We start from the raw sequence: 26,361 nt of genomic DNA, 5'->3' as shown, positions 1-26,361 counted from the left end.
AGGGAGCTCCACGTGCTGCAGCTCGGTCACGATGGGCTGGGGAAACATCGTGGGTTTGAGACCTGGGGTAAGAGAAGCCGAGCTCAGCAAAATGGGATGGGGCAGGATGAAGCCCACCTCTGCCAGAGGTCACCGCACCACAGGGACACCAGGAATGGTGGGAAGCTCTCCCAGGCACGGCCTTGTCTACTTTATTTATGCAATTAACTGTTTGTCGGATGGGAAAGCAAAGTTGAGTTTGTTCACTGCTTGTGGATGCAAATTGAGCTGGGCTGGGTCAGCCTGGAGAAGAGAAGGCTCCTGAAGGGGAGACCTGAGAGCAGCTCCAGTGCCTAAAGGGGCTGCAGGAAAGCTGGAGAGGGGCTTGGGACAAGGGGCTGTAGGGACAGGCCAAGGGGAATGGCTTGAACCTGCCAGAGGGGAGACTGAGCTGAGCTCTTAGGCAGAAGCTCTTCCCTGTGAGGGTGCTGAGGCGCTGGCACAGGGTGCCCAGAGAAGCTGTGGCTGCCCCATCCCTGGCAGTGCTCAAGGCCAGGTTGGACACAGGGGCTTGGAGCAAGCTGCTCCAGTGGAAGGGGTCCCTGCCCGTGGCAGGGGTTGGAACTGGATGAGCTTTAAGGTCCCTTCCAACCCAAACCAGGCTGGGATTCTGTGCAGACCTCAGAGGACAGGCTGAGGTACGGACACGAGCGTCCGTCCATCCCATTCCTTTCCACATACACAGGCCGCTGGATGCCTTTGTTGGGCAGGGATGGAGGCAGCTCCTGCCTCCTCCTTCTCCTCATCCCCTGCCTCTCCTGCAGGCCCTGATTGGGGTGCAAAGGGGGTTTTACATCTGCTCGAGGTACTGGTGCCCCAATGCCATTGTAGAGCCCTCACACAGGAGCTGGCCCCACCGTGAGGTAAAGTCGCCTGCAACCACTCTGGGGGGTGCTGGGAGTACCCCAAGGCCTGCTGCAGCCACACCAGGCCCACCCATGGCCACACTGGGACCAACGGAGCTATCCCAGGGCCAACAGTGACCACACTGGAACAAGCCGTGGCCAAACTGGGACAGACTGGGGCAGCCAGGGATGGTGACACCACAGTGTGACCACCGAGGGGATCACCGGAGCCACCATGGGCTGCACTGGAGCGATCTGGTGCGCCGTGGGGGGCACTGGATCCAACCAGACCCAGCTCTGGGGAGCCCCACGGCCGGCTGAGCCCCCCGCCGCACTGAGAGCCGCCGTACCACCTCCCGCTCCCCTCACAGCGGCGCCCCGCCCCTCGCCCCTCCGCCAACCACAGCACGGCCCTGAGATGCCAATCATCGGCAGCTGCCAATCGGATGGCCGCGGGGGCGGGCCCTCAGCGGAGGCAAAGAGTCCTGGCGGCTGCGGTACCACTCTGTGAGTGCAGATCAGCCGGCAGCTACGGCACCGCACCGCACCCTGCGGCATCGTCCGTCGGGGCACCGCACCGCACCGCACCGCACCGCACCCTACGGCATCGTCCGTCGGGGCACCGCACCGCACCCTGCGGCATCGTCCGTCGGGGCACCGCTCCGCTCCCTGCGGCACCGTATTCCGCCATACGGCATCGCACCCCGGGGCCCCGCAGCGCCCGCGTCCGGCGGGGCCATGATGGCGTGTGCCGAGCTCCTGGCTGTGTGCCTGCTGTCTGCCAACCGCGGCCCCGCGCCCCGCCGACAGCCGCTCCCCATCTTCCACGACGTGAGTACCGGCGGGGCGGGCCCGCGGCGAGACCCGGTCACACCCCCGGGGGTGGCGGGGACCAGGCGGCCGCTGCGCTGCCTCCTTTTGGGGTGCCCCGGCGGTGACTCGCGGTGTGTTAGCGCTCAGCGTTGTGTCCTGCTCAGTGATGGGCCTCTGCGTGGCTGCAACGAGCCCGCTCCTTCCCCGGCGCTGGTTGCGGCGGCTCCTGGAGCCGTGGGAGGGGTTGTGTAGCTGTTCAAAGCTGTGGGACCCCACAGGCAGAGCGTGTCCGTCACCCACTGCAGCTCCCATCCCTGCTCACTGTGAAGGTGCCGTGAGTTGTGGTGGAAGATTTGCCTTGTGGAGGCTGGAAATAGGCGTACCGGTGGCTGGGGGTGGCTTGGGGGAGTTGAAGATGCGGATGGTGGCTGTTGTCTTCCTCAGCAGAGAGTTCCTGGCACAGAGTCTCCCATCACAGTGCGTCCCCTCGAGCCTTGTGGCCCGGGTGCTGCTGCAGAGAGGGAGCTGTGCTCTGGGATGGGGCTCTGGGGGAGGCAGCACCTCTGCTCCGTGGCACCGGGCATGCCTGGCCGTCTCCCAGGGCAAGTGACACAGCCTGGGTCAAAGCCCACCGCCGCTGTTGGAGCCCATCAGAACTGCTCAACCCTCCTGCTCCCCACAGTCTTCTGTGAGCTGCAGGGTGCCTGGGTAAGGTGGGCAATGCCTGAACCTCCCTGGTGAGCCACCAGCCTTTGTGTTCCTCGTGTCCAGCACCCCGGGGGTCTGGAGTCACGCTGTGGAGCTAAGAACACGCATGAGTGGAAGTGCTGCCCTGCCCTGCCATAGGGACCAGGGAGGAGGAAGCAAGCAAAGGGTAAGGGTGAGGGTTAGTGTGGTGCCCCAGCACCCAGAGAGCCCAGGTGCTGGCTGTCATCTCCATTCTGTCCTGGTCTGTGTGGTGCCACCTCTGTGTCCCAGTTCATCCCGGAGGAGGGGAGCAGATCTCAGGCAGACTTGGGGAAGATGAATGGTGTGGGTCTCCATCAGGGAGACCTGGCATCCTCAGGGAGCAGCTGGAAAGCACGGCTCATGGCCACACAGCTTCCAGCTGGGGGTCAGTGTCTCTCTCCTGCCGTGGGGAGGTTGCAGACCGCAGGGCTCTCCAGCCAGCATCATTAACTGCGCTAATTACTCGGCTGAAGGAAGATGGGCTGGAGGGGGGTTGGTGGTGACAGCTGTGTTCCAGCTCAGCCCCTCAGGGCACTGCCGAGTCCCACATCCATCCCTCAGGGCGTCATTAAGGCAATTAAAATGGGAAGTGTTAACAGCAGTAGCGGTTCTGGCGGCTTCCCTTCCGCTTCCCTGTGGCTCCCTTTGCTCCCGCCTCAGCTCCGGAGCTTGGCAGGGGGAGTTGAGTAGCTCTGCTTTAGTATGCGGTTCCAGCTTCCCCCTCAGGCTGGTGAGGGCAGGGGAAGGCAGAGCTGCCCGTGACAGATCCCGGGTGGCAGCTCGTGCTTCCCCTGGGATTGTCTCCCTGCCTTCAGGAGGGGTGAGGAGGAGGAGGAGGGCTTTGCCGGAGAGGCTTTGCTGCAGGCGCGGTACGAGCTGCAGTGCTGCCATCGCAGTTGTTTCCCTGTGCAGACATCTCGAGCCTCTGGGGGATTCGTGCCCCAGGCTGGTGCTCAGGGCTGGCTTCGTCCCCTCTCGGGGCACGGGAGCTTCAGCAGAGCCCCTTGGACATCCCCCGGTTACCGCCGGAGCCTGGCTGCAGCCCGCACTGTGTCCCCAGGGTGGCTGTCCCTCCCCATCAGCTGCCATGTCCCTGGCTGCGTGTCCAGTAGCTGCGGTTCTTCCAGCCCTGCAGGCAGGAGAAGCCCTGTCATGGCCCTCCCGCCGGCGTGCGGGGGTTCATCCCCCAGATAAATGCCGTTCAGTGCTGCTCCCATCGGTCCCAGTGTGTCTGTCATCGCAGACACTGAGCGGCGCTGCGGCTGCTTGGAGCCAGGGGCCGGGGGCTCAGGGGAACGTCTCGGGTTTGGGGCTGCGTTCCTGTGCTTCTGGGGCTGCCAGGCCCTGAATGCAAGTGAGGGACTGCCTGCAGTGCCTCTCCTGATCCCATTCCCAGCCTGCCTTTGCATCGCTTTTCCTTGGCTTAGTCCCAGGGCTGCCTTCTGCACCGGGCTCTTGTGGCAGGAGCAGCACTTACCTGCCATTGCCGTGCGTGTCTCTGCCCATGGCAGGGGTTGGAACCAGATGAGCTGTAAGGTCCCTTCCAGCCCACACCAGGCTGGGATTCATTCTCTATGCCTGTGCCCTGGGGAGGGGCCTGGGGGTCACTTTGTGGAGTGTGGAAGCTGCTCTGTGTTGGTTTTGCCTGGCTGGAGTTGGATCCTGCCTTGTGCACAGGAGCCATTGGGGTTCTCCGAGGCACCCCTCTGCTGCAGCGTTGGCTAAGGACGGGCTCGCTGGAGGTGCTGAGGAGCGCTGCTGTCCCTGGGGAGCATGGAGCAGATGGGGCCCTGCCTCACAGGGCTCTGCTTGTGCCACGTGTGTTTATTCTGAGCTCCAGGCAGCCCGGGTGTGTGCAACTGGCAGTGCTTTTCCAATGCACTGCGGGAGCACAGGATCCCGGGCTCAAAGGAGCAGCATCACCTCTGTTTGCTGAGGTTCCTGCCGAGTCCAGGATGGGCTCACCCTGGGTTTGAGACCTTCTCAGGGATCCCCCACAAACTGTGTCCTCCCTCTTAGCCTGCAGACAGACCCTGCTGAGCAAGGCCAGCCTGTGAGTGGGAAATGTTTGGCCTCACTTGAATCTCCATTTGTTAAGTGCCTGGGTGACACTTTGCTGTCTTTGGGATGTGCTAGGTGGCTCGGTGACACTTGGAGGTGTCACGGCATGAGCCAGGTGTCCTTCCAGTGACAGAGAGCTCTGCAGGATGAGGCTTTTGCCTTGGCAGAAAGCAGCATGCCTGAGGCAGGGAGGTGTCAGGGTGACACAGGCACATGGGACCCAATGGTGCTGCCAGGGAGCCCTGGTGTGTGTAACCCTGTGGCTGTGAGACCCCTGATGCACCAGAGAGCCCTTTAGCCTAAAGAAAGTTGCTTTGTGTGTGGGAGCTGCGGGATCCTGTCTTGGCTGGTAGACTTAAAGCTCCAAAGTGAGTCCTGTGAGGCATTCAGAGAGCCCCTGCCCTCTTTCTTGCACAGGCAGCAGCCTGGCTGCTGGAAGCTGGCATCCTGGAGGGATGCTTACCTAACAGTGCTCTGCTCCCTGCAGCAGCTCGGGCTAGTGGGAACCTGCCTTGCTCAGGAGAGCGTCCTTCAAGGCTGTGTCCCTGCTTCTGGTTTCAGTTGTGAGGATGGACCAGAGAGCTCCCTACTGGGACCAGCACCAGAAAAGCCTCTGCCCAGTTGCAAGCCAGTGGCTCCCTGAGGTGTGAGCAGCAGAGGCTTCTCTGGGCAGCTTTCTTTACCTCAAAGCGATTTTTCAGGGACATTTCAGTGGCTAAATATGGGCTTGTGGCCTCAAAACACGCAGCAGGGCTGGCGGTGAACGGTGCAGAAGGGAGCTGGGGGTGGAGGGGGAGCTGCCAGTGACACGTCTTCCTGCAGCAGGGAGAAGAGCTGCTCTGGGGGTGGCTTGATCAGCGCCCTCTGCTTTGCAGGTGCATGGAAAAGGATACAACAAAGCCCACTTTCCCCTTTTCCTGCCCTTTTTAATTCCTCATCTTTCTTCAGACCTGCAGGTTTCTTTCTTAGCCAGGTTGATTAAAAAGACAAAAGTTGCCACTCACACAACTCTGTCGTTGGCTTTGTTAGGATGTGCCAGTCAAAAGCTCTTACTGTTTGGTCTGGCAAGGTGTTCCCAGGCTTTGGAAATGATGCCATTCCTCACTGGAGCCAGCCCCAGACCTTCTGTGAATTCCTGATGGAAGGGCAGCCAGGCAGGGATAGGAAGCCCCGGCTTTCTCCTGGGCTGTGGGCAGAAAGCCTCATGGCTGGGAACCTGGGTTGAGACCCTGAGCTGGAGCAGCTGTGCTCTGGGGCAGACTTGGTTACAGATTAATGAATCCATTAATTATTAATTACAGCGTGTGTGTGTTGCAGGAAGGGGGTTGTGAAGGGTGATTACAAAGCGCAGGACAAGAGCTGCTCCTCAGTGCAGACGCTTGGAGTGTCAGCGGTGATGCACAAAGCGCTCCCGTTATGGAGTGGTTTGATGCTTAATGTTCTTTCGTTTAAAGGGCCTGAAAAATTAAACACTTCCCATCATGAGGCTGTAGCAAAGCCCTTTCTACTGCGCTCCCTCTACGTGCTTTAAAAGATGCTCAGTGTGAGTTCTGGGCACTGAAAGCAAGGAATGGGTTTGATTGTTCCCAAAGGGGGATGTCCCAGTGCAGCCCTGGCACTGGAGGCTCTCGGTGGCTCCCCGGGGGGTGGGTTTCCCATGGTGGCAGTGCTGGGTGCCCCAGGCTCTCTGCTCAGCAGCAAGGAGCCAGTGCTGCCCCACTCAACCCTCTCCTGTTTTCCCTTGCAGATCTTCCGGCGAGCTGACAAGAACGGTGAGTGCTCTCTTCTGCCAGTGCTGGTCTGGGTGAGCAGCACAGCCCATCCCTGCTGCCAGGTTTGGCTGCAAGGGTGAAGCAGGATAAGGGCAAGCAGCTCTCTGGCTGCAATAAAAATGCTTTAATGCTTTACCTGGAGCAAAGGGTTGGGAAATAGGCTCCCAATTCACCATCCATGTGGGACAGAGCCCTTCCCAAGTCCTTCTGTGGCCTGCACACACATAATCTCTCATGTGCACTGCTAGCCCAGGGGCCATCAGGCTTCTGCTCCATCCCTTGCAGAGTTGATTCAGTCTCTGCATCTGATCAAAATGCAGCCTAGGAGCTGAAGTCCTCCTTAGAGGGGAAGGAAAAAGCTCAGGAGTCAACGGAGAGCTTTCCTTTCCATAAAAGCCTGATGCTGTCCTCACTGTGCTGTTTGTAATGGACTCTCCTTGGACAGTCACTGAATTACAGAGTGTCTGCATCCCTTTCTCTAAACATCGCAGTGATATCTCTTGGAAGGGGCTGAAATTCCCACCTGCAACTCCAGCAGCAGTGGCCCTGCTTGCCAGCACTGCTGGGGTTTCAATGGGGACTGGTGGGCCATGCCTTCAATGCAAGCTCTGCTCTAATTACTATGCACAGCATGGCCGAGTGGCCCACGCTCCGGGTGGAGAGGCTGCTGGGAGGATCACTGGGGCCTGGATGCTGCTTTCTGTGGATATATAATTATTCTTCCCTTTTATTTCCATGCAGATGATGGGAAGCTGTCATTTGAGGAGTTCAAGAACTATTTCGCTGATGGGATCCTGAGCTCGGAGGAGCTGTGGGAGTTATTCAGTGGCATTGACAGGCGTCACTCAGAGTAAGTACCATGGTGGCACAGAGGAGGGGAGATGAAGGGGGATATAGAACTGCTTGCCTGTATATGGAGGACATTTGGAGGCGGGTGTGATAAATAGGTTTATCTCACCCTGACTCTCTCTTGTAACACGCAGATGTTAAAACCCATTGAATACCAGCTACGAGCATTGGTGAGGAGAGAAACCAGACATGTTGAGGCAGTCGTTCTCAGATTCACTCTAGCTCTGTAAATACAAGCATCCATTTAAGATGACATGACATTAGCTTGGAAAATGTATTCCAGAAAAGCACAGCTCTCTAGAGCAGGTTGTGTCTGCAGGAGGAGCGTGTGATGGTGCGAGGACGATGCACAGACTGTGTAAAGTCACAGGCTCTGCCACTGCTAACACAGGGAACTGCTTTTCACTTACGTAAGAGCAGCTTTGCACCAGGAGTGGCTCTGTGAGTGTGACTTTGAATTTAGGCCAGCTTCTTTTAGAAGAAGAAACCCCCAACGAACAGGAGTCGTGGTTGCACTGAGCCCTGCTCTCCTCTTGCTGGTGCTATCTGGAGGAGTCTGTTGGGCTTGGCTGTGTTTTTCATCCCAGTCATTCGGATACTGGCCTTGCTGGTGTCCCTCTGCCCTGCTGGGGCTGTGACCCAGTGGGTTTTGGCACTGGAAAAAACTGGTTGTTGATGAATTTCCTGTCTATTCAAATGGAAGGGTGCTGTGCAGGGAGAAAGTGGCTGCAGCTTCCTCCTGATCATGGGTGGCAGGCTCAGCTCTGGCTCCTGCCACTTCTCTGGCACCACAGGAAGCTTTTCCTGCCCCTCTCTGATGTTCAGTGCAGGGCAGTGTCTGAGCAGGTCCCTGCCAGGCAGAGGTGACTCTTGGCACACACTGGTCCCAGAGCTTTGCAGGGAGCCAGGGCAGTGGCACAGAGGACCCATGCCACGCTGAGATGCCAACAGCCACCAAATGTCACGGAGCCACTGAGAGCAGATACCCAGCGGTCCCTGGCTGCAAGGGACCCACATCATCCACCCAGGGCTGGTGGCTCGGGGATGGTTGACTCCTGCTGGGTGTTTCATGGTGGGTTGAGCTGACACTCCCACTGCCGTGATAGGGCAGAGAAGTGGGCTGTTGTGTGCAGCCCCTGTTGCCACTTGCTTTTAAGCCTGTTGCTTAACTGTCCTGGCAGTTGCTTTTGTTGGATGTGGGCAGCACAAGGTGTCTCCTGAAAATCCTTTTGTCTCTTTGGGCTGTGATCCCAGGGAGTCAGCAATGAGCCATTCTCCTTCCTCTGAAAAAGCTCCTTTCCTCTCACTCTGTTTTGGGGTGACCTTGGAGTCACTCCCCATACACACCACTGGAAAACATAGACTGCAGCAAAGCAAAGTCTGAACTGTGCTGTTTACTGACTGATGAAGATCTCCTGCTTTACCACTGCTGTCAGGCTGGGCTGCTTCTGTCTGTCCAGAGCAGATGAACAGGGCTGATCTCAGAGCCATGCACAGCCCTGGCTGCAGTGGTGCTCCCTAGAACTCATTACTGTAATGATGGTGTGGTAGCTATGATAACTTGGCAGTTGCAGTGTTTTGCTGGTGACATCTATTAGCAAGGTGTATTTCTGTCCGTGACTGGGACATGGTCCATGCACAAGAGTGCAGGGACAGTGCATGGGACTGGCTCAGTGGGAGCAGGCAGGAGCGGGATGGGGACTGGGAGATGGCAGCAGGGAACTGTGCGTGATTTCTTCAGCTTCATCCCCAGCTCATGGAGGAGGAGGAGAAGGAGTTGGTACCCCCAGGGAGGGAGCCTGGCACTCGGGTTCTTGTCTGGTAAGAGGCATCCTACCCCCTGCAAACAACGTGGGGCAGTACTGTGCTACAGCGCTCTGATCCTGACCCAGAGCCGTCGGCCTGATGGGACAAGGGACTGGGAGAGACAGTCCCCAGGGAGCCATGACCTGTCTATCCCCAGTGGCTGCCCAGGGACTGCACAGCAGCAGGTAAAGGAAACCAGCATGCTGAGGGCTTATAGAAGTCTCTGGCTCTGCGTGTAGAGCTGGAGTTTCTGTCATTTGTTTTGGGGTGTGCATGGGGACTTGCTCCTTTACAACCCCCGGTGTCTTGGGGCTGTGCTGGTATCCCATTGGCCCCTTGGCAGGGGTTGTTCAGCCCCTTGCCCCAGGCTGCCTGCTTGCCTGGCACCTGCAGAGCTGGCTGAAGTTTGCTGCCAGATCCAGGAGTTATTACCTGAGGTAATGCTCCGGTATTGTGAAGCTGGAAAGCAGCTACAAGCTCTACAAACAGATCTGGTGAGCTCCTTTCATGTCCCGTAGCTTTTCTGATGATGGGAAAGTTTCACCCTAAATCCAGTGGGTGGATTTGGCACAGGGGTGCTGTATTCATCAGGTCTAGGCTGAAACTTGTGTTTCTTTGTCAGTGCCAACCTGATCCAAGCAGAGACAGTAACAGAGACCTTCATACCCAGGCACTCTCTGTGGCTGGGTAATGGAGCACTGCCCAGACACGTCCTGATCTGCACCCATCACTGCTCCCCTGGGCCCCAGAGCTGACATCTGGGAACAGGAGTGTTTCTGAGGTCTCACAGATCACTTGTTCTCCTTCCAGAGAGCCCATGGCACCGCGCTCTCCTCCTCTCCCTGCCCTTCCAACCCAGTCTTTGCTCCACCTCCCAGACACACAGTGCTTAGGGCAGGATGCTGTGGCCTGTGCATCAGGCACCTTCTGGGGTTGGGTTCAGCTTTTGTATTTCCCCACCAGGCTTTTTTTTGTTCTGTGTTTCTGAAAAGTGTTCTATTTGGCTTCAAACTGTCTCTGTGATCTAATTCTTTGATGTTTACAAATTCAACCCTTCCTTGCCATTTGGTACCACAGCGAGGTCCACTGTTTAGTTTAGCTTGGCAGGGAGCTCCACACTGTTGCAGACAGAAAGATTCATCTGCCTGGAGAAGTGCATTTTCATCCACTGAAACATCTGGGTGAGAGGAGACAAATGTTTTTGAAGGGATGAAGGAGCCCCATTGCTGCAGAAGCATCTTGGGAGATGCCGAGCACAGTTTGCTCCCTGAGTAGCTCTGTGTCTGCCTGCTGTCCGGCTGGAGGGGTGGCAGCAGAGCCCAGGATCTCATGGAACTGCTTATCAGAGAGTCAGAGAACCCCAGACTGGTTTGGGTTGAAGAGACCTTAAAGCTCATCCAGCTCCAACCCCTGCCACAGGCAGGGACCCCTTCCACTGGAGCAGCTTGCTCCAAGCCCCTGTGTCCAACCTGGCCTTGAGCACTGCCAGGGATGGGGCAGCCACAGCTTCTCTGGGCACCCTGTGCCAGCGCCTCAGCACCCTCACAGGGAAGAGCTTCTGCCTAAGAGCTCAGCTCAGTCTCCCCTCTGGCAGGTTCAAGCCATTCCCCTTGTCCTGTCCCTGCAGGCCCTTGTCCCAAGCCCCTCTCCAGGTTTCCTGCAGCCCCTTTAGGCACTGGAGCTGCTCTAAGGTCTCCCCTTCAGGAGCCTTCTCTTCTCCAGGCTGCCCCAGCCCAGCTCTCTCAGCCTGGCTCCAGAGCAGAGCTGCTCCAGCCCTCGCAGCATCTCCATGGCCTCCTCTGGCCTCACTCCAACAGCTCCACGTCCCTCTTGTGCTGCTGCCCCAGAGCTGGATCAGGGCTGCAGGAGAGGTCTCACATCGTTACAGATGGCTTTGTACTGAATGCTGCAGCACTGTACAGGTTGTGTGTCATGTTAGCAGAGGGCTGTGAAACCTGCCTGGGGGCAGCTGCAGGGACCTCGTGTGTTTTTCTGTCCTCATGTGGGGAATACTTAGAAAACTAAGGTCTGGCAAATCCTGCTTTGCCTGACAGTGTTCAGGTGGTGGTGGCAGGAGTTGGGTGCAGGCTGCCCAGAGCTTGTGTGTGTGATCTGGAGCCATGAGTGGGAGAGGTGAGGGTGCTGTTAAAAACTCTCAGGGGAAGTTACCTCAGGCCTCTGTGGAAGAAGGGACTTGTGCGAGCTTTGCTTCCCTCTCGTTAGTCAGAGACTTAGAGTCTGTGCCTGATGGTGAGTGAAGCCCTGGGCTGCACTGGGCGCAGTGATGGCAGCAGAGTGATGGTGATGGCACCAGAGGTTCCCAACACGATAAATGGGAAATAGAAAAACTTCCCATCTGCTTTGCTGAGCTGATTGCTGTTTTCTTGCATAAATTCCAGGCACATTCTCACTAAATCCCAACAGCATAATGATGACAAGATCCTTCATCATCAGTTCAAGCTTAATTACAGTTAATCAGTGGTTTGAGCACAGTCAAAATACAGCTATGTGGGAATGTGGAGAGGCTCAGGATGAGTGTTTTGGAGGCAGAGGATGGCTCTTCTCTTGGAGTGGGAGAGGGGATGGATGGCAGAGAGAGGAGTGGGGCAAAGCCTGTTGCAGCCCAGCAAAATGGGTTGGGATTTGATGTGCAGTTCTGGTTTCTGCTATGGAGTAGCTTCTGGTAGCGTGAAAATGGCACCATCAGTGCTGTGCTTTGCTTGCAGTGCTCTGTCCTGCCCTGAGCTGCACCCTAGGCTGCTGTGGGATGTGGGAAGAGGTGTCCATGCGGGGCTGTGGATGGAGCAGGCTGCTCTGGGAAGGGAGCACATCTTCCACTGGACAACTCCCGAAACACTGACTTCTGCCCCAAGTTCAGTGTTCAACTGTTCCCCACTTTAGTCGTTATTAGTTGCTTGGTTTTAAGCAGCAAACAGACAAGATGGAGTTATTGATGATCTCCAGCCTCTCCTTAGGGACCACATGGTTGGTGGTGATTGTAGCTCATTGTCACATGGATGGATCCCTGCTTGCTGGAGCCAAGGTGGGGAATGAGGCAGTGGGCTGAGCTGGTGCCACCGTCTTTCTGGTGATGCCAGCCCCAGGGTCTCACTGGGGACAGATGCAAAAGGCTGGATAATGCATGCATTGGGTATATCACCGTGTGTTTTATCTCATGTCCATATCCCCTCTTTTGTGACTTGTACCCATCTCTTGGCTGGGAACCAGTGGCTGCAGTTCCCATTCCAGCTCACGGGTCTCACAAGCAGTGCTGTGGATGCTGCAGTGCCAGGTCACTGGTGGCAGTACAGCAGCGGCTCTGCAGGCTCCAGGCAGCTTTCAGGAATCAGTGGGAAAATGAAGAAGGAGTAAAGGATTTTTCCAGTCAAAACTTGTGCTTCAAGCCCTGGTCACTCCACCCAGCAGAGCTGGGATCGGGTGCATGGAGCTGCTTGGAGAAGGGATGGGCAAAGTCTGATGAAGTGGAGGCGGCAGAAGAAGGAGCGGTGACTTTGCTGATTTAGCTGTATTGCATCCCAAGGGAGTCACTGTTTGTTCTCAGCCACTTTCAAACCTGTGTGCAGTGCCAGGACAGTGCGCCAGAGAAGCAGCTACTGCAGTAGGTGTTGGAAACAGAGGAGCCAAATCACTTCCTAAACCTGCCCGTCTCCATTGCCTGAGAAGGCGCTTGATGCCCAGCAGAAGGAGACGCAGGAACCGGCCTTTGATGCTGGGGGGAGAAGCTGTAGGAAGATTTTGCTTAAAATATACTGTTCCTGGCATGGGATATTGAACACTTTGCACACTCTCCTCTAATTGTACCTTGGGGTGTTTTTCCCCCTTTGCCCTGTGAGCAGTGTCAGAAGGGACATAGGGTGATATGGCAGTGATTTGGCTTCCCCTGAGCAGTGTCACTGCTGCCATCCTTGTGCTTGGAGCCCAGCAAACTCCAGGTTCTCACCAGTTCCTCCGTGTATGACAGCACTTAAACACTTAAAAAGTCTCTTTCATGCTCTCTTCCACTTTTCCAGTCAGGAGTAGAACTGGTTGTAATCATTATGGGGATTTTGAGCCTTCAGGCAGAATGTCCTGAGTGGGGGCTGATTTGAATACATGATTCTGTGGGGCATTTCCCTGCAGGCTCTGCAGGGATGCTGGGCATCACAAGCAGCTCTGCCTCCATGCTTTGGCCACCTGAGTGGATCTGACTGCTTCATGCAAACCCACATCCCATCCAAAAACATGGGGCTGCTTCCTCCTCGCTCTCCACCCCAGCAGCACTTCTGTTAGCAACAGGATGGGCCTGTCCAAGCCCTGCAGGGATGCCAGAATTGACTCTCCAGTGCAGTGCTCTCTGTTATTGTAAAGGGGTGGGGGGCTGGACCCAACCTCCAGGATTTTTTACTTGGATCCCTGTTTTAATGGCCTTCACATCAGGAACATCCCCTCTTGTGGGCTGTGAAGCCATCCAGGGAAGGGGAGGAGCAGCCATGGGGCAGCCAGCAGTGAGGATCTGGGCTGAGGTAAAGGGGGACAGGAGGAGGGAGCCCTGGCCCTTTCCCACACCTCTGGGAGAAGAGGATGGGTGGAAGAAGCAGCTTCTGGGGCTCCAGGGCACAGAAATGGGGCTGCCTCCTCAGCCCAGGGCACTGCCTGTCTCCCCTCCATCCCATCCCCTTCTGCTGTCACTGGCACTTTCCCAGCACCCTCCAGCTCCAGGAGAGGTTTGTGGAGCAGCTTTGCTTGCTCCTTCAGCTCCTGGAGCACAAGTCAGAAGTGATGTTCTGCAGCCCTGCCTGGGTGATGCTGGTGCTGAGCACAGCTCCTGAGCCACTGCCTCTAAGCTTGGGCAGCTTTTCCTTTTCCTTGTATGCAGTCAGTCTGCTGGGGTCAGGACAAGCCCTTGAGGCCCTGCTCACTACATCTGTGCTTCCCAAAGCAGCCACCACATCTAACAAGAGCTTGCTTCTCTGTTTCTTGCAGTAACGTGGACACAGAGAAATTGTGTGGTGAGTAGAGTGATGTTCAGAGGGATTCCTCTCTTGAGGGTCTGTGGTGGGGCTTTGTGCATGTCTGACCTGGGCAGTCAGGTGGCATTTGACAGTCCTTGTGGCTGAATCCAGAGGGCATCCATGCTTTTCCCAAGGGGAATGGGATAAGTTGTCCCTGGGGGTAGGAAAGGACTCTCATTCCAGCCGAGGTGGGATCTTGACTCTGGGGAGACAGTGCTGGGGTGTGTGTGGGAGGCAGCAGGGGCAGGGCAGGCAGAGATGGAGTCTGTGGTCTTCTCACTGTGCTCTTCTCTCCTGCTCCAGATTATTTCTCAGCATACCTTGGAGAATACAGGAACGTGCTTTCTGCCCTGGAATCCCTCAACTCTGCGGTCCTGGCAGCCATGGACAAAACCAAGCTGGTAAGGATGGAACCACAGGAGGGTGGTGAGGCAGGCGGGTTGGTAACAGAAGCTGTGGTGACCTTGGCTGCTTGCTTAGGTTCAACATGGGTACCAGAGGCAGCAAATGTACCTCTGAGAACCCTGTGTGTGCTCTGGGTGTCTGCAGCTGTGGACTGCTCTCTACTGGAGGAGAAGGGCTGAGCTGGTGCTTTTGTGCTCTGCCGCTGGATCCTTCCTCACAGGGCTCTGGCAGGGGTGGTTTCAACAGCTCCTTGCAGACCACTTGCGGCATCCTGCCTGGGATGCTGTTCTGGGAGCATCGCTGGCAGTCTGTGTTGGGTCTCTGAGCCAAAGCGAGGTCTTGACCCCCAAGCACTGTGTGTGAAATGAGGACAGTGGGGTTCAGCTGCTCTAGGCTGACCCCAGTACCCTGTGCTTAGCACAGCCTGTGCTGACAGCCACAGGAAGGCGCTGCTGGCCTGGGGGCAGGAGGGCAGCTCTAGGAACAGAGAGGTGCTTGGAGCAGGTAGGGAATGGTGGAATTCACTGACTCCCAGCATGGTGCCGAGTTCATCCCTGCAGTGAATGCTCTGCCTCTCCGTGCAGCTTGGGCTGATGGGAAGCAGACTGGAGGCTGCTAATGAGGGCAAGCAGCCTCCTGCTCTGTGAGCCCTGCATGGAGAGCAGCAGTGTGCAGCTGTGGGCTAAATACAGCTGTGAACAAGGCATGTGCCTGGGGCTGATGCTGTGTTACAGCCGTGGGAAGGGCCAGCCCTTGCTTTCCCTTCAGTGGGGTGGTTTGGTGCCTGTGGGAAGTGGATGAAGGGCCTCAACCGTGTGCACACTGCCCTACTGATGGAACAGAGACGTGAGGGGGGGGTCTGGTCCGTCTCGCAGCTCTGCAGGGTCATCCAAGTGGTGTTTGTGCCTCTCTAGTGTCAGTCACGATTGTGCCCTCTCTCTGAGTGTTCCCTTGGCTCAATCCAGCCTCAGCAGCATCTCCCTGTTCATTGGGAAATGTTATGCAGGAGAGGGGATCACTTGAAAATGCATTTTTCTCTTTGCTTCAGCTGCCCAGCTCCCTTCACAGTTATTAAATGCAAGCCCAGAGGGAGGGAATTAATCCTCTTCAGAGCTCTGCTTTATTTATGTTCTTTTCTGCTTTGTCCTTTTTGATAATGAATTTGTGTATTTATGTCTATCTCCAAAGCACAGTCACTGCCTGCTTCACAGTATTGCCATGATGCATTCATTCCCTTCATAGGCACATACTGGCCTTCCTGGGAAGCATCTCCCTGTGCTTCCCCGGTCCATTGGGCTCTGAGCAGGGAGCAGGAGAGGGCAATGCTCCAAGCCTGCAGTCAGGGCTCTTGCAGAGCTGTGGGAAATCCACTGCTGCTGGGGGCTGGCAGAGGTGACAAATGCTGTGTTCTTACCTGCTGTGACCTGCATGTATTCCCATGTTTGTATTTCCAGAATGGGACTTGGTCTCGGGTTATTATGGGATTAGTGGGTTTGTTAGGTTGGGTTTTGGCCAAAGCTCACACTCTGAGAGCCAGGGGAGGGGGCAGAGAACAGACATTTCCCATATTTCATTGTCTGTCCCTCACTTCTGTTAATCCCAACCACGGCTGAGGACTGAGAGCCCCAGTTTGGCAGAGACCTCCCTCCCAGAGGAGATGCCTGAAGCTTCATCCTGGGGAGCAGCTGTTGCTGGAGATGCAGTTGTGCTGGGCAAACTGGAAGAGACCTGCCTGTTCCAGCAGCCCTCACCATAAAGCCCTGCTTCCAGATCCATCCCTGGAGCCAACAGATGTAGGTAGATGTGGAGCCATGACTGGATCTATACTCTCTGTCTGCTCTGCATGACTCCCAAGGAGGCAGGGATCTCTAGGCTAGCTAGAAGGAGAAGGGCTTCTCTGAGCCAGGCCTCATCACTGAACTACAGCGTCTCTTGGTTAGGGCATGATCCATCTCTGGTAGTTCCTTACTTCTGGATAGGATCCTGCCACAGGATTGCCCACCCCTGCATCCTCCGGGAAATTTCCCCACAGCTGTAAATAGGAGCTCAATTTGGAAGCAGGGAAACAGAGATCATGGGCTGCTTTGTTAGCACAACAAAAGCAGAGCCTGGGAGATGCTCACACCATGCCAGGGCGATGAGCTCAGGGGAGGAGAGAGGAAGGAAGCTAAAGCATGGGAAACACAAGCCAGGTTCATCCTTCTCACTGTGTAAGTGCTGCCGTTCCTGTAGGAAATAGTGTGTGTGGGCAGCAAACCTGCTCGGGATCTATTTTATGTCTCCATATGTAGGCAGGGGGAAACTGGATCACTAGGGGTTCCTGTGCTCCCATCCTTCCTCACTGGGTTGGTAGAAACATGGTGAAGGACAGATGCCTGTGCAAGAAAAGAGGGTTGGGTTTTTTTTCCTCCAAATTCTGTTATTTCCACTTTTATTTGTAAAATACAGCTTGCTCACTGTGCTGCAGGTCACTGATTAAAGCTTATCTTGGGGTTAGGCTTTGTGTTTGCAATATGATAGCATCCGAATAAGAAGTGAATAGAAGGGAAGCTGTGCGGAAACCTCAGAGCAGCTTCCCATATCTGAAGGGGGCCTACAAGGATGCTGGGGAGGGACTCTTCATCAGGGACTATGGTGACAGGACAAGGGGTGATGGGTTCAGACTGAAACAGGGGAGATTCAGGTTGAAGGTAAGGCAGAAGCTGTTCCCTGTGAGGGTGCTGAGGCGCTGGCACAGGGTGCCCAGAGAAGCTGTGGCTGCCCCATCCCTGGCAGTGTTCAAGGCCAGGTTGGACACAGGGGCTTGGAGCAAGCTGCTCCAGTGGAAGGGGTCCCTGCCTGTGGCAGGGGTTGGAGCTGGAGGAGCTTTAAGGTCCCTTCCAACACAAACTGTTCTATGATTCTATGTAGGATGGAAATACCTTGGGAAAGGGTCTGACATTTCTCACAGAGGGCCTGTATGCTTAAGTCTTTCCGTTCTCCACTTTGCAGACACTGCAAACTAACCCATCTATACCTCTCCAAGTCTTATTTCCCCTTTGGCAGGAGTTATGCAATCACCTATTCCATCCTGTCCTGAGCTTAATGATCATCATAAGAAACTAATAAAACCTCTCAAAAGCAGAACTACAGCAGCTCCTGGCAACTTTGGGGCTTTCACTTGGGCCAACAGGGCTGAAATTCCAGTCCACAGCCACAAAGCCTTGTCTCGTGCCTGCAGAGTTGTTTCCTCCCTGACTCCTTTCCAATGGTCTTTGCTGCGAGCAGAAAGCGTGGTGCTCAGTGAGCCTGAGCAGGTTTGCTTTGAGCCTCTGTTACAGAGGGGTTTGAAGGCAAAGGGGTTTGCTTGTGTGCCCCAAAGCGAGGAGGGGGCCGGGCAGCTGAGCTGAAGGGCAGGGGCATTTTCCAACGGATTCCCTCTCCTAGCATGAGATTTTCCAAGCGCTGCAGGCGGGTGAAGCGGGGCTCGGGGCTCTCCTGGGGGATGGTTATGGGCACGCTCCCCTGGGGGTGCTGTGTCTGCCGAGGCGAGGGACGGGAGGCAGCTGCTCGTCGTGTGCAGTGCTGGCCCCAAACATTGATGTGTCCATGTGGGATCCTGCTCTGCTTTGGAAGTAGGTTGGGACGTGTTGGGACCGGGAGGATGGGGAGCTTCAGAGCCGAGCACAGCGCGCCCTGGGCTGGTAGGTGGGTTTGGGGGTGGCTGGTGCCTGTGTTTGGGGTGCAGGGACTGCAGTGGGGTGAGCGGTGGGGCTCGGGACAGGTTGCGGGAGCAGCTGCCTGCTCCTGTGATAGAGCTGCATCCACCGATACCATCCACAGAGGACATGAGGATCAGGCCGTGATGATGAAAGGGGAGAGGATGGGGAGTGCTGGGAGGCTGGCTTGGTGCCGGGGCTTCTCCCAGCACATGGCCTTTGGAAGGGGAGTGATGAGCAGGAGAGGCATCCGGCCCCTGTGCAGGGGGAAGTGTCCATATGCCAGAGCTGCAGGGGCCCCAGCGGGGCTCGGGAGGATGCATTGGAAAAGCGAATGAACCAAGGCTGCTTGCTGTGGGAAGTGACCTCTGTGCACGAAGAGGGTGAGGGTGTCTGGATAGGGATCAGCTCCCAGAATGAAGCAGGCTGTGCCCAGCCATGCAGTGATGAATGAGGTATCCCCATGAACCTCTGATCCTTTTCTGATCGGCTGCTGGTCTGGGTCAGTTCCCTACAGCAGCAGTGAGGGCAGGTGGGTGCTTTCCTGCCTGATCACGGGGCTGAACCTGCTCCCAGATCAACTTGATATCAAAACCACAAAGCAGGAATTCCGTTCTCTGGTTCCCACCTGCTCATCCTCTGGACCCAGGGCTGTGCTGCTTTAGTGCCAAGTCAAGCAACCGCCTCCTGCAGTGAAGTTGCTGCTGTGCTGGTGCCGTGAGGACCTTCTGCCCCTCAGCCCAGCCCTCCCACCCCTGTGGCTCCCCATGAACCTCAGGGTCCCGCTGCAGTGATGGCTTGAAAGAGCTTTCCCCGTGGCTGGAGCAGCCCCTTCCCTGTGCAGGCTGTGCATTCCAAAGGGACAGCTCTGCTGCAGTGCTCTGGATGTGCAGCACCGGGGCCCGGCTGTACCAGGCAGTCAGCACGGCCCCGATTCACAGCAGGAGCTGTGGGTGTGTTGCCAGCACATGGGCCACGTGCAGAGGAGAGTGATGGGATAGGCACAGAAATAACCCGGGCTGTAAATGAAATGCAGTTTACTTCTTTTGGAGCGATTGCATTGATTTTGCACTTCTGCAGCAGCGCAGGAGCCAGCCCTGGGTCACCAGCACAGCTCTGCCTGGAGCAGGGCAGTGTGTCGGAGACCCTGCTCCTGCCCTGTGGTAGGATGCTCGGGATGCATCGTCTGCCTATTGGAATACCCTGTGCACGTACTCAGCACCGTGCTCCTCGTACTCGCCCTTTGCCATCCATGCCTGCTGGAAGGATGTGAGCGATGCTGCTATGGAGCCCCCTGCCCAGGCTGCTGTGCCCCTCTCTGGGCTGGCCAGAACCTGAACCTGGCAGCCTGTGTCTTGGAGCAGGGTGTTCAGCTCTAAGCACATCCTCTCGGGAAAGCCTGGGAACATGGAGGAGCCCCCTGACAGCACGATGTTGCCCACCATGGCCCCCTTGGTGTGCTCAGGTACCTTCTGGAGGCTCTGCCAGGCCAAGTAGTGGAGCCCTGGGGAGCTTTGGTGGAGCAGCTCCGGCTGGAAGAGCGGCTCCGGGCAGCAGAACCGCTCCTTGTGCAGGGTTATGCAGTGCCCGCCAGGAGCATGAAACCTGGCTGGGTGATGGAAGCCTCGGTTCTGGAGGTCTCCTTCGTAGTCTGTGGACACGTAGCAGCATTGCTTCTTCATCTGGGTCACCGTCTTCCTCTTCAAGGCCGTCAGCGCCGCGGGCTCGTTGGCGCTGTCCATCAGCAGGCTGTGCAGGTAGCCCGAGAGGAAGGCACCGGCCACCCCCAGGCGGTACATGCCCCCCCGCTGGCTCTGCCCCAGGCACACGGGGGTGATGTGGGACACTCCAGCCCCAGCCTCCACAGCCAGGCCCGTGACCCTGCCGTAGGCACAGAGGGACAGGAACCCGGTGTTGGCCACGTGCAGGGCTGGCACCCCAAAGTGCTCGAAAAGCACCTCTGCTGCCTTCTCCCTGTTGGTGGTGGGGCACGATGGGGAGTCAGCCATGAGCACTGCCTGCTCCTCTGGAGGAGCTCTCAGGCCGCAGAAGAAGAGGTGGCTCCATAGGTTTTCCATGCTGTCCCAGTCCTCAATGATGCCCTGCTTGAGTGGGCATGACCTGGGTGCCGTGGTGAGGCCTGCCATGCTTTCAGCAGTGCTGTGGTGCTGCTGGGCCTCCCCCGTGGTGCTTGCGCTGCAGGGGTGTAGGGATGTGGTCCTTAGCACAAACTTGGGCTTCTTCTGGCCTGCAAAGCCTGCCCGGGTGAAGCTGCTGCCGTTGTCGATGACGACTGCAGGCTTTAGCATGGCAAAGTCCTGAGGGATGCTGGGGCAGGAGGAAGAGCATCACCCTGCAGTGGGACAAGAGGAGTCCTGTGGGGGCAAGCCAGGCACTGGTACCTGCTCTGCAAGGGAGGCCTCAGTGGAGGTCAGCCGCCTGCTCTGGAGCTGCTCTCTGCCTCAGCCTTTCCTCCTTGCTCCCTGCCTCACTGAGCATCCCTCCTTGGGTACCTCATCTCCGTTCCTGGGGGCACGGAGAGATTCCGGCCTTGGGATGACCGCTGGTACAAGGGCAAAACTGCAGGTTGTTTTAAGGAAGCCAGTGGGAACTGGACAGGAAAGTGACTGGAGCAGGCTGCAGGGAATGGTGCAGTGCCTGCAGCACATGGAAAGGAGCAGGCCAGGCTCACAGGGGCTGTCAGGCACTCTCAGTGGGTGACATGGGGACAGGCTGTGGGGTGGCCCCGAGCAGAGGTGCACATCACAGGTTCTCTTCCTGTTGGAGCAGAGAGGCTCGGTGCTGCCGTCCCAAGGGAAGAGGGCATGAAGCCCCCCTGCTGCCCTGTGTTGCCAGTGGTGGGTGCTCCCTGCAAGGCTGCCTGTGCATGGGGAACCACCGCAGGCTCAGCATCGCCAGCCCTGTCCCAGAGCCCCAGTGAGGGTGCAGGCAGGGAGCTCTGGGTGCCCCACAGCCCTCCCTCGAGCTGGGGGCTATTCCTACAAGTGTCCATTACCTTGTGGCTTGGAAGTGTCCATCTGCGGTACCCTGACTCCTGAGGTTGGTTGCTGGGCTGGGCTGGGGTCATTGCGGTGCATTCCCTGCTGTGACCTCACAGGCACACACCCTGAGGATGCTCGTGTCCCTCAGTGCAGTCCCTGCCTGCAGTGACTCCAAGTGTGATTGGAATCCCATCCATTGGGTTTATTTAAGGCCAGCCCCCTCCATCTGAGGCATCTGATGGATCCTTTCCCCTTCCCCGCAGAGGTACGAGACCTCCTCGAAGATGGAGCAGTTCCTGACGCGGTTCCTGCTGCGGGAGACCCTGCAGCAGCTGCAGTCCCTGCAGGCCTCGCTCGAGTGCGCCGTGGACACCGTGGAGGAGCAGGCGGGACGGGGCAGGTAACGGGGGCAGGTCCTGCCCTGCTCGTGGGGGTCACAGTGTGGGGCAGCACCCACAGGTCCCCCTGGGAGGGACATCTGGGAGCAGGATCTGCCCTTTCTGAGCCTGCTGTGACTGCCCTGCGCAGTGAATGACTTCAACCCCTCCTTTTGCATCTTATGCTTTCAGAAAGGACATAAAGAAGCCCGAGACCTTGGTTGGGGTGAGGTCAGGGAGGCGATGTGGGCGCAGAGCACAGAAGAACGTCTGCCTGTCTCCAACAGACCCCTATTCCGGGATGCTCACGACAGGTATCTGCATCCCGGCCGTCCCTCAGTTGGTCTCTGTCCCACTGGAGCAGGGGTGGGAGCAGCAGCATGGGGCAGAGCCTGGACCACATGCCCCTGGAGCTTCTGTGTGTGTGGATGTGGGATCTTGTGAGCAATGGGAAAAGTCTGAGCAGAAAAATCAGGGTTTTGGTTTAAACCGGAGGTTGAGAAGCTCCTGTGGTTTCCTGGGTCTTGAGCAAGCTTTTGCAATGAGCAGCTCTCAGTGACATCTCTGCCCTTCCCCACGCAGGCGTCTGTGTGGAAGACAGCAGCCAGTGGATGGCGCAGATCAACCGGCTGCAGCAGCTCATCGAGAAGCTGGAGTGCAAGGTGTGTGTGTGCCGGGGCCTGCGGGTGGGAGCCAACAGCCTGAATTCCATCCTGGCACCCTTACAGAGCTGCACCCGGTCACCGGACCCGGGCTTGCAAAGCTGCTCATCCCCTGCGCTCTCCATAGCCCTGCTTCTCCCCTGGGGCTCTGGCTGACCCTCTCCATGGTCTGTGCTGATCTGACCGAGTCAGCCTGGGCCCTGTGAGCCCCACAGATGAGCAGGTCTCATCCCTGCTCTCCCCCAGGTCCCCAAAGGAGCACCCAGAGTGGTACCCGCTGAGCTGGGCTGTGGGTTACTGCGGGTTTTACCTGGTTGCAAAGCTCCCCAGGATGATGTTTTTTCCTGTGGTTAAATGCAGAGCCCACGCCTGGAGCCGCTGAAGGAGGAAGCGATGTGCAAAGGAAGAGATGCAGTAAGTTCCTGTCCTGTTCCTCTTGCTTGCAGTGACCCTGCAGCGTGCACAGGTCCCCAGTCCCACTCACACAGCTGCAGAGACTGGAGTGACTGGGGTGAGCTGCTGGCTTTGCACTGGCTGCCTGGCCATGCAGCGGGATGGGATCAGAGCTGGGAGCTGTGGGACCATCCACAGGACAAATGCAGCTCCATCAGGCGCGGGCAGTGCCCATGGCCAGCCCGGTGGAAGGCAGCTCCTCTTGTGAGTGCCCAGGTGCCCCAGGGTTGTTCCAAGCACCCACAGACCACGCAGAGCCCCAGTGCAGGGGTCCCAGGCCCATGTCACGGGGGCAAGGACACAGTGAACAGCAGCAGCCCCAAGGCAGGGCCCTGCCACCAGGGGCAGGGGGGCACACATTATCCCTGGTGACACTGTTCCGCTGTCCCCCCGCAGCACATCCTGGTGGCCAAGAGGCAGATCTCGGTGGCAACGAGCAGCATCGAGGAGTTCCGCCAGGCCTGCAGGTCCTACACAGCTGGCACGGCCGGGGAGAGCAGCTGCCTGCAGTAAGTGCTTGGACACAGCATCCCCAGGGACAACAAGGGGAGGGCTTTGTGGGCTTGGGATGAAGTCTGTCCTAGCGGAGGCCAGGACAGTGCAGCAGTGTGTGTCTGCAGTGTCACCCCATCTCCTGCTGCCGGTGCTCCCCGCAAGGACCACGGGTCAGTGGCGAGGAGAAGGGCGGTGTTGCTTGGTTTTATTGCCAGCAGTGGCTGTGGCAGGAATGTGAACGTGTTCCTCCAGCACTGAAGGACTCGAAAGTAATGGGGGGAGGTCAAGGGGAGAGCTGGTGTCCGAGCCTTGCTCTGTGCTGTGTGCGAGTGCTGGGGAAGGAGAAGCAACCGCTGGGTGGGACCAGAGCTGCGGCTGGAGCCAGGTCTGGCTGCGGTGCACATCACTGCACACCACAGAGCTGCTCTTCCAGAGGTGCTTCCCTTCCCCGTGGGACATTTAGAGCTGGGGAGGCTCCCATTGAAAGTGTCATTTTTCAGCTCTTCAGTTCCAGCAGCACAAAACCGCATTTTCAGTGCGAACAAGAGGAAGATCCTTGTTCTGGCACGTGTGGCACAGAGAGCGGCAGGTTTTGTCCTCTGCAATCGATGCTGTTCTGGCAGGAGAACAATGAGTGCAGAGAGCTGGGTAGCACTGCATGGGCAGTGCTCTCATGTGAGTGGAAAAGCTGGAGCGAAGCGCAGGGAGGCTCCTGGGTCACAGCAGGGAACATGGCCTCGGAGCTGGGCCCGTCCCTTCCTGCAGCAGCTGGAGGAAAGGCTCATCCTCAGCTGGAGCTGGTGACGCTGCAGCCGGTGCAGATGGTTCCCTGCACCCCGAGCACTGCTCCCATCTTCCCAGGGGCTGAGGAAGCCCCAGCCCGGCCCTGCTGCAGGAGGCGGCGTGGGAAGCGTTGGCCAAGCAGCATCACCCTGGGGTCAGCAGCTGGGGGTTCTGGTGGGGTCTCAGGTCCGTGCGCTTGGGCCCCTGTTTCTTGCCGTGGCAGGGACAAGGGATGAAGAAACTTCTTCTCAGTGAGGGTGACAGAACACTGGAACAGGCTGCCCGAGGGAGGTTGTGGAATCTCCTTCTCTGGAGACATTCAAAACCCGCCTGGACACGTTCCTGTGTAACCTTATCTAGGTGTTCCTGCTCCGGCAGGGGGATTGGACTAGATGATCTTTTGAGGTCCCTTCCAATCTCTAACATACTGTGATACTGTGATACTGTGATGGCACAGAGCTACTGCAGAGGGCTGGCGGGGTGGGCTGCTTCCTGAGGCTCTGCACCACAATGCCAGGGATGGGCTAAGGGATACTTAATGGAACCCTTTACAGGGTGCACAGCTGCAGTGCTCCTGCGCTGCCTGGGCTAGGAACTGTGAAGCAGGAGGGATTTGGGTTTGGGATGCCCTGGAGCCGTGTGCCAGCCACAGACTGAGCATGAATCCATGCAGCTCTGGCAGCCTCATGGCAGGGCCCATGTGCAGCCCCTGTGCCCCTTGCTCTGGTACCGCTGTGGCTGCTCAGTGCCAGCCCCCCCCGGCCCTGTCTCAGTGTCCCTCCTGTCCCGCAGCGTCTCCGCCTGCAAGCTGAGGGACGAGGCCTGCTTCATCCTGTACGAGTTCTGGCAGGACGCGACCGCCTGGAGGAGGTTGGAGCCTTCCCTCGTGTGGGGCTGGGGGCTCACGGTGGGGGGGAGTTTCCTTTGGGGCTGTCCAAGGACCCCCCCTTGCTCCCTGTCCCTGTGCTGCCCATGCTGCTGCTGCTGCTGCATCCCAGTGCATCCCCTGGGCTGCTTGCAGGGGGGAACACCCTGGGAGGGGGCTTGGGGAGCAGGGAGGGATGTGCTGCTCTGGGAGGTGCATGGGCAGAGCTCCCGCAGGGCACACACAAGCCTCGGGGCCGCTGTTCTGCAGCCACCTGCAGTCGAGCTGCAGCAAGACGTTCCAGCGCTCCATCATCAGCCTGCTGGAGTCCCCGGAGCTGCTGACCACCATGCTCTTCCCAGGTGAGGGCTGCGGGGGGCTGGGGGCTCTCATCGGGGCTCTCACTTCATTCCCTGAGCTCTGAGCCTGCCCTGCAGAGCTCTGTCCCCCCTGGGCCATCCCCGTGCCTGTGCCCAGGGTTACAGCTCAGTGCTGCTGAGGCAGGGCAGAGACCAGGGGCAATGCATGCTCCCCTTGGTACCAATGGAAACCTGGCTGAGAGGTGAGGAGCCAGGAGGGCTGCGTGGCACCTAGCACCCAGCTAGGACCCAGTTTGCTGCCCCTTTTGTCACTTGAGCATGAAACATGGATTAATTTGGCCTAAATGCCAGGCCAGTCCCAGTGACCCTTGCAGCTCACATGGGTGACCCAGTTCCAGGCCATGCCCTGCCCGTGCTCCTCACCCTGGGCTGGTGGCTGCTTTAGAGCTGGGCACCAGGGCCCTGCCAAAGAGCCTGAGCTGCAGGGCCGGATCCCCCCATCTGTGCTGCCCCACATCCCTGCGCTGACTGCACATCCCTGCCCCTCTCCCCAGCATCCTGGTGGATCATGAACAACAACTGAACCGGGCAGGATGCCGCTGCCGTGTGGAAGACGTGGAGCCCTCAGCACAGCCATCCCGTTCCTCACCTCCGTGTCCTCATCCCCTCCTTCATCTTTATTCCCTCCCCAGGCCATTCCCACTGGCAGCAGTGGGAGCTGGGGTCAGGGTGGCTGCTGGGGAGCACTGGGCTGGTTGCTGTGTCCCTCCTCTTCCTCCCCATGCTCCTCTTCCTCTTGGCCCACGATGTGCTGGGGGACACGGCTGTGGCCTCCCCAGCCCTGGCACTGGCTCTGCCCATGGGGCCGGTGCCTCGTGTGCATTGTGAACAGTGTTTTATAGGAACATTAAGGGAGTGTTCCTGGGAGGGGGGGGGCTCAGCCCTGGCCATGTGCAGCCATTGCCATGGCTGTGAGCCTGGCCTTGAACCCCCCCTGCTGTGCCCGTCCCCAATAAATCACAGCCCCAGTGCAGGGGCTCGAGCGTGGCTCCAAGCTCTTGCTTCATCCTATGGCTCTGCTGCCATAAACCAGCACCAGTGGGGCCAGGAGGCTGGAGCTGGGTTCATGCTGTTGGGGAGCACGGGGTGAGTGGGAAAGTGCCTGTGGCTGGAGCAGAGCAGAGCCCACCTGGTCCATGGGGTGCACACATGGGGGTCCAGGACTGGTGCTGCAGGAGCCAGTCCTCTGCTGTGCTGGTGTGCAATGTGCTGGCTTAACAGCACGGGGCAAATGTGAGTGAGGGCAAGAGCTGGCACCCCCAACCCTCGCTCTCCTGGCTACGTGTTCCCCCCCCCCCAACTCTCTTCCCACTCC

At 57.9% G+C, this 26,361-nt stretch overlaps 2 protein-coding genes across 2 annotated transcripts; one reads left to right on the top strand and one right to left on the bottom strand.

Moving 5' to 3' along the window:
• The first annotated feature begins 1,548 nt into the window (after positions 1 to 1,548).
• On the top strand, positions 1,549 to 25,645 carry NECAB3 (N-terminal EF-hand calcium binding protein 3). Its single transcript, XM_061375364.1, has 13 exons — positions 1,549 to 1,715; positions 6,235 to 6,259; positions 7,001 to 7,109; positions 13,898 to 13,923; positions 14,230 to 14,327; positions 21,295 to 21,431; positions 21,601 to 21,722; positions 21,991 to 22,070; positions 22,431 to 22,484; positions 22,920 to 23,032; positions 24,594 to 24,671; positions 24,937 to 25,028; positions 25,541 to 25,645. Exons 1-13 carry the CDS (start codon positions 1,623 to 1,625, stop codon positions 25,567 to 25,569), a joined length of 1,056 nt encoding a protein of 351 aa, XP_061231348.1. The 5' UTR covers positions 1,549 to 1,622; the 3' UTR covers positions 25,570 to 25,645.
• Positions 19,220 to 20,829, bottom strand: ACTL10 (actin like 10). Its single transcript, XM_061375666.1, has one exon. It carries the CDS (start codon positions 20,336 to 20,338, stop codon positions 19,220 to 19,222), a length of 1,119 nt encoding a protein of 372 aa, XP_061231650.1. The 5' UTR covers positions 20,339 to 20,829.
• Positions 25,646 to 26,361: the final 716 nt, after the last annotated feature.

Source organism: Neopsephotus bourkii, unplaced genomic scaffold (assembly GCF_033783945.1).
Source record: "Neopsephotus bourkii isolate Nb327-2 ecotype Australia unplaced genomic scaffold, CSIRO-AGI_Nbou_v1 NB_1663, whole genome shotgun sequence".
NCBI lineage: Eukaryota > Metazoa > Chordata > Aves > Psittaciformes > Psittacidae > Neopsephotus > Neopsephotus bourkii.
This window is presented reverse-complemented; position numbering and strand designations above follow the sequence as displayed.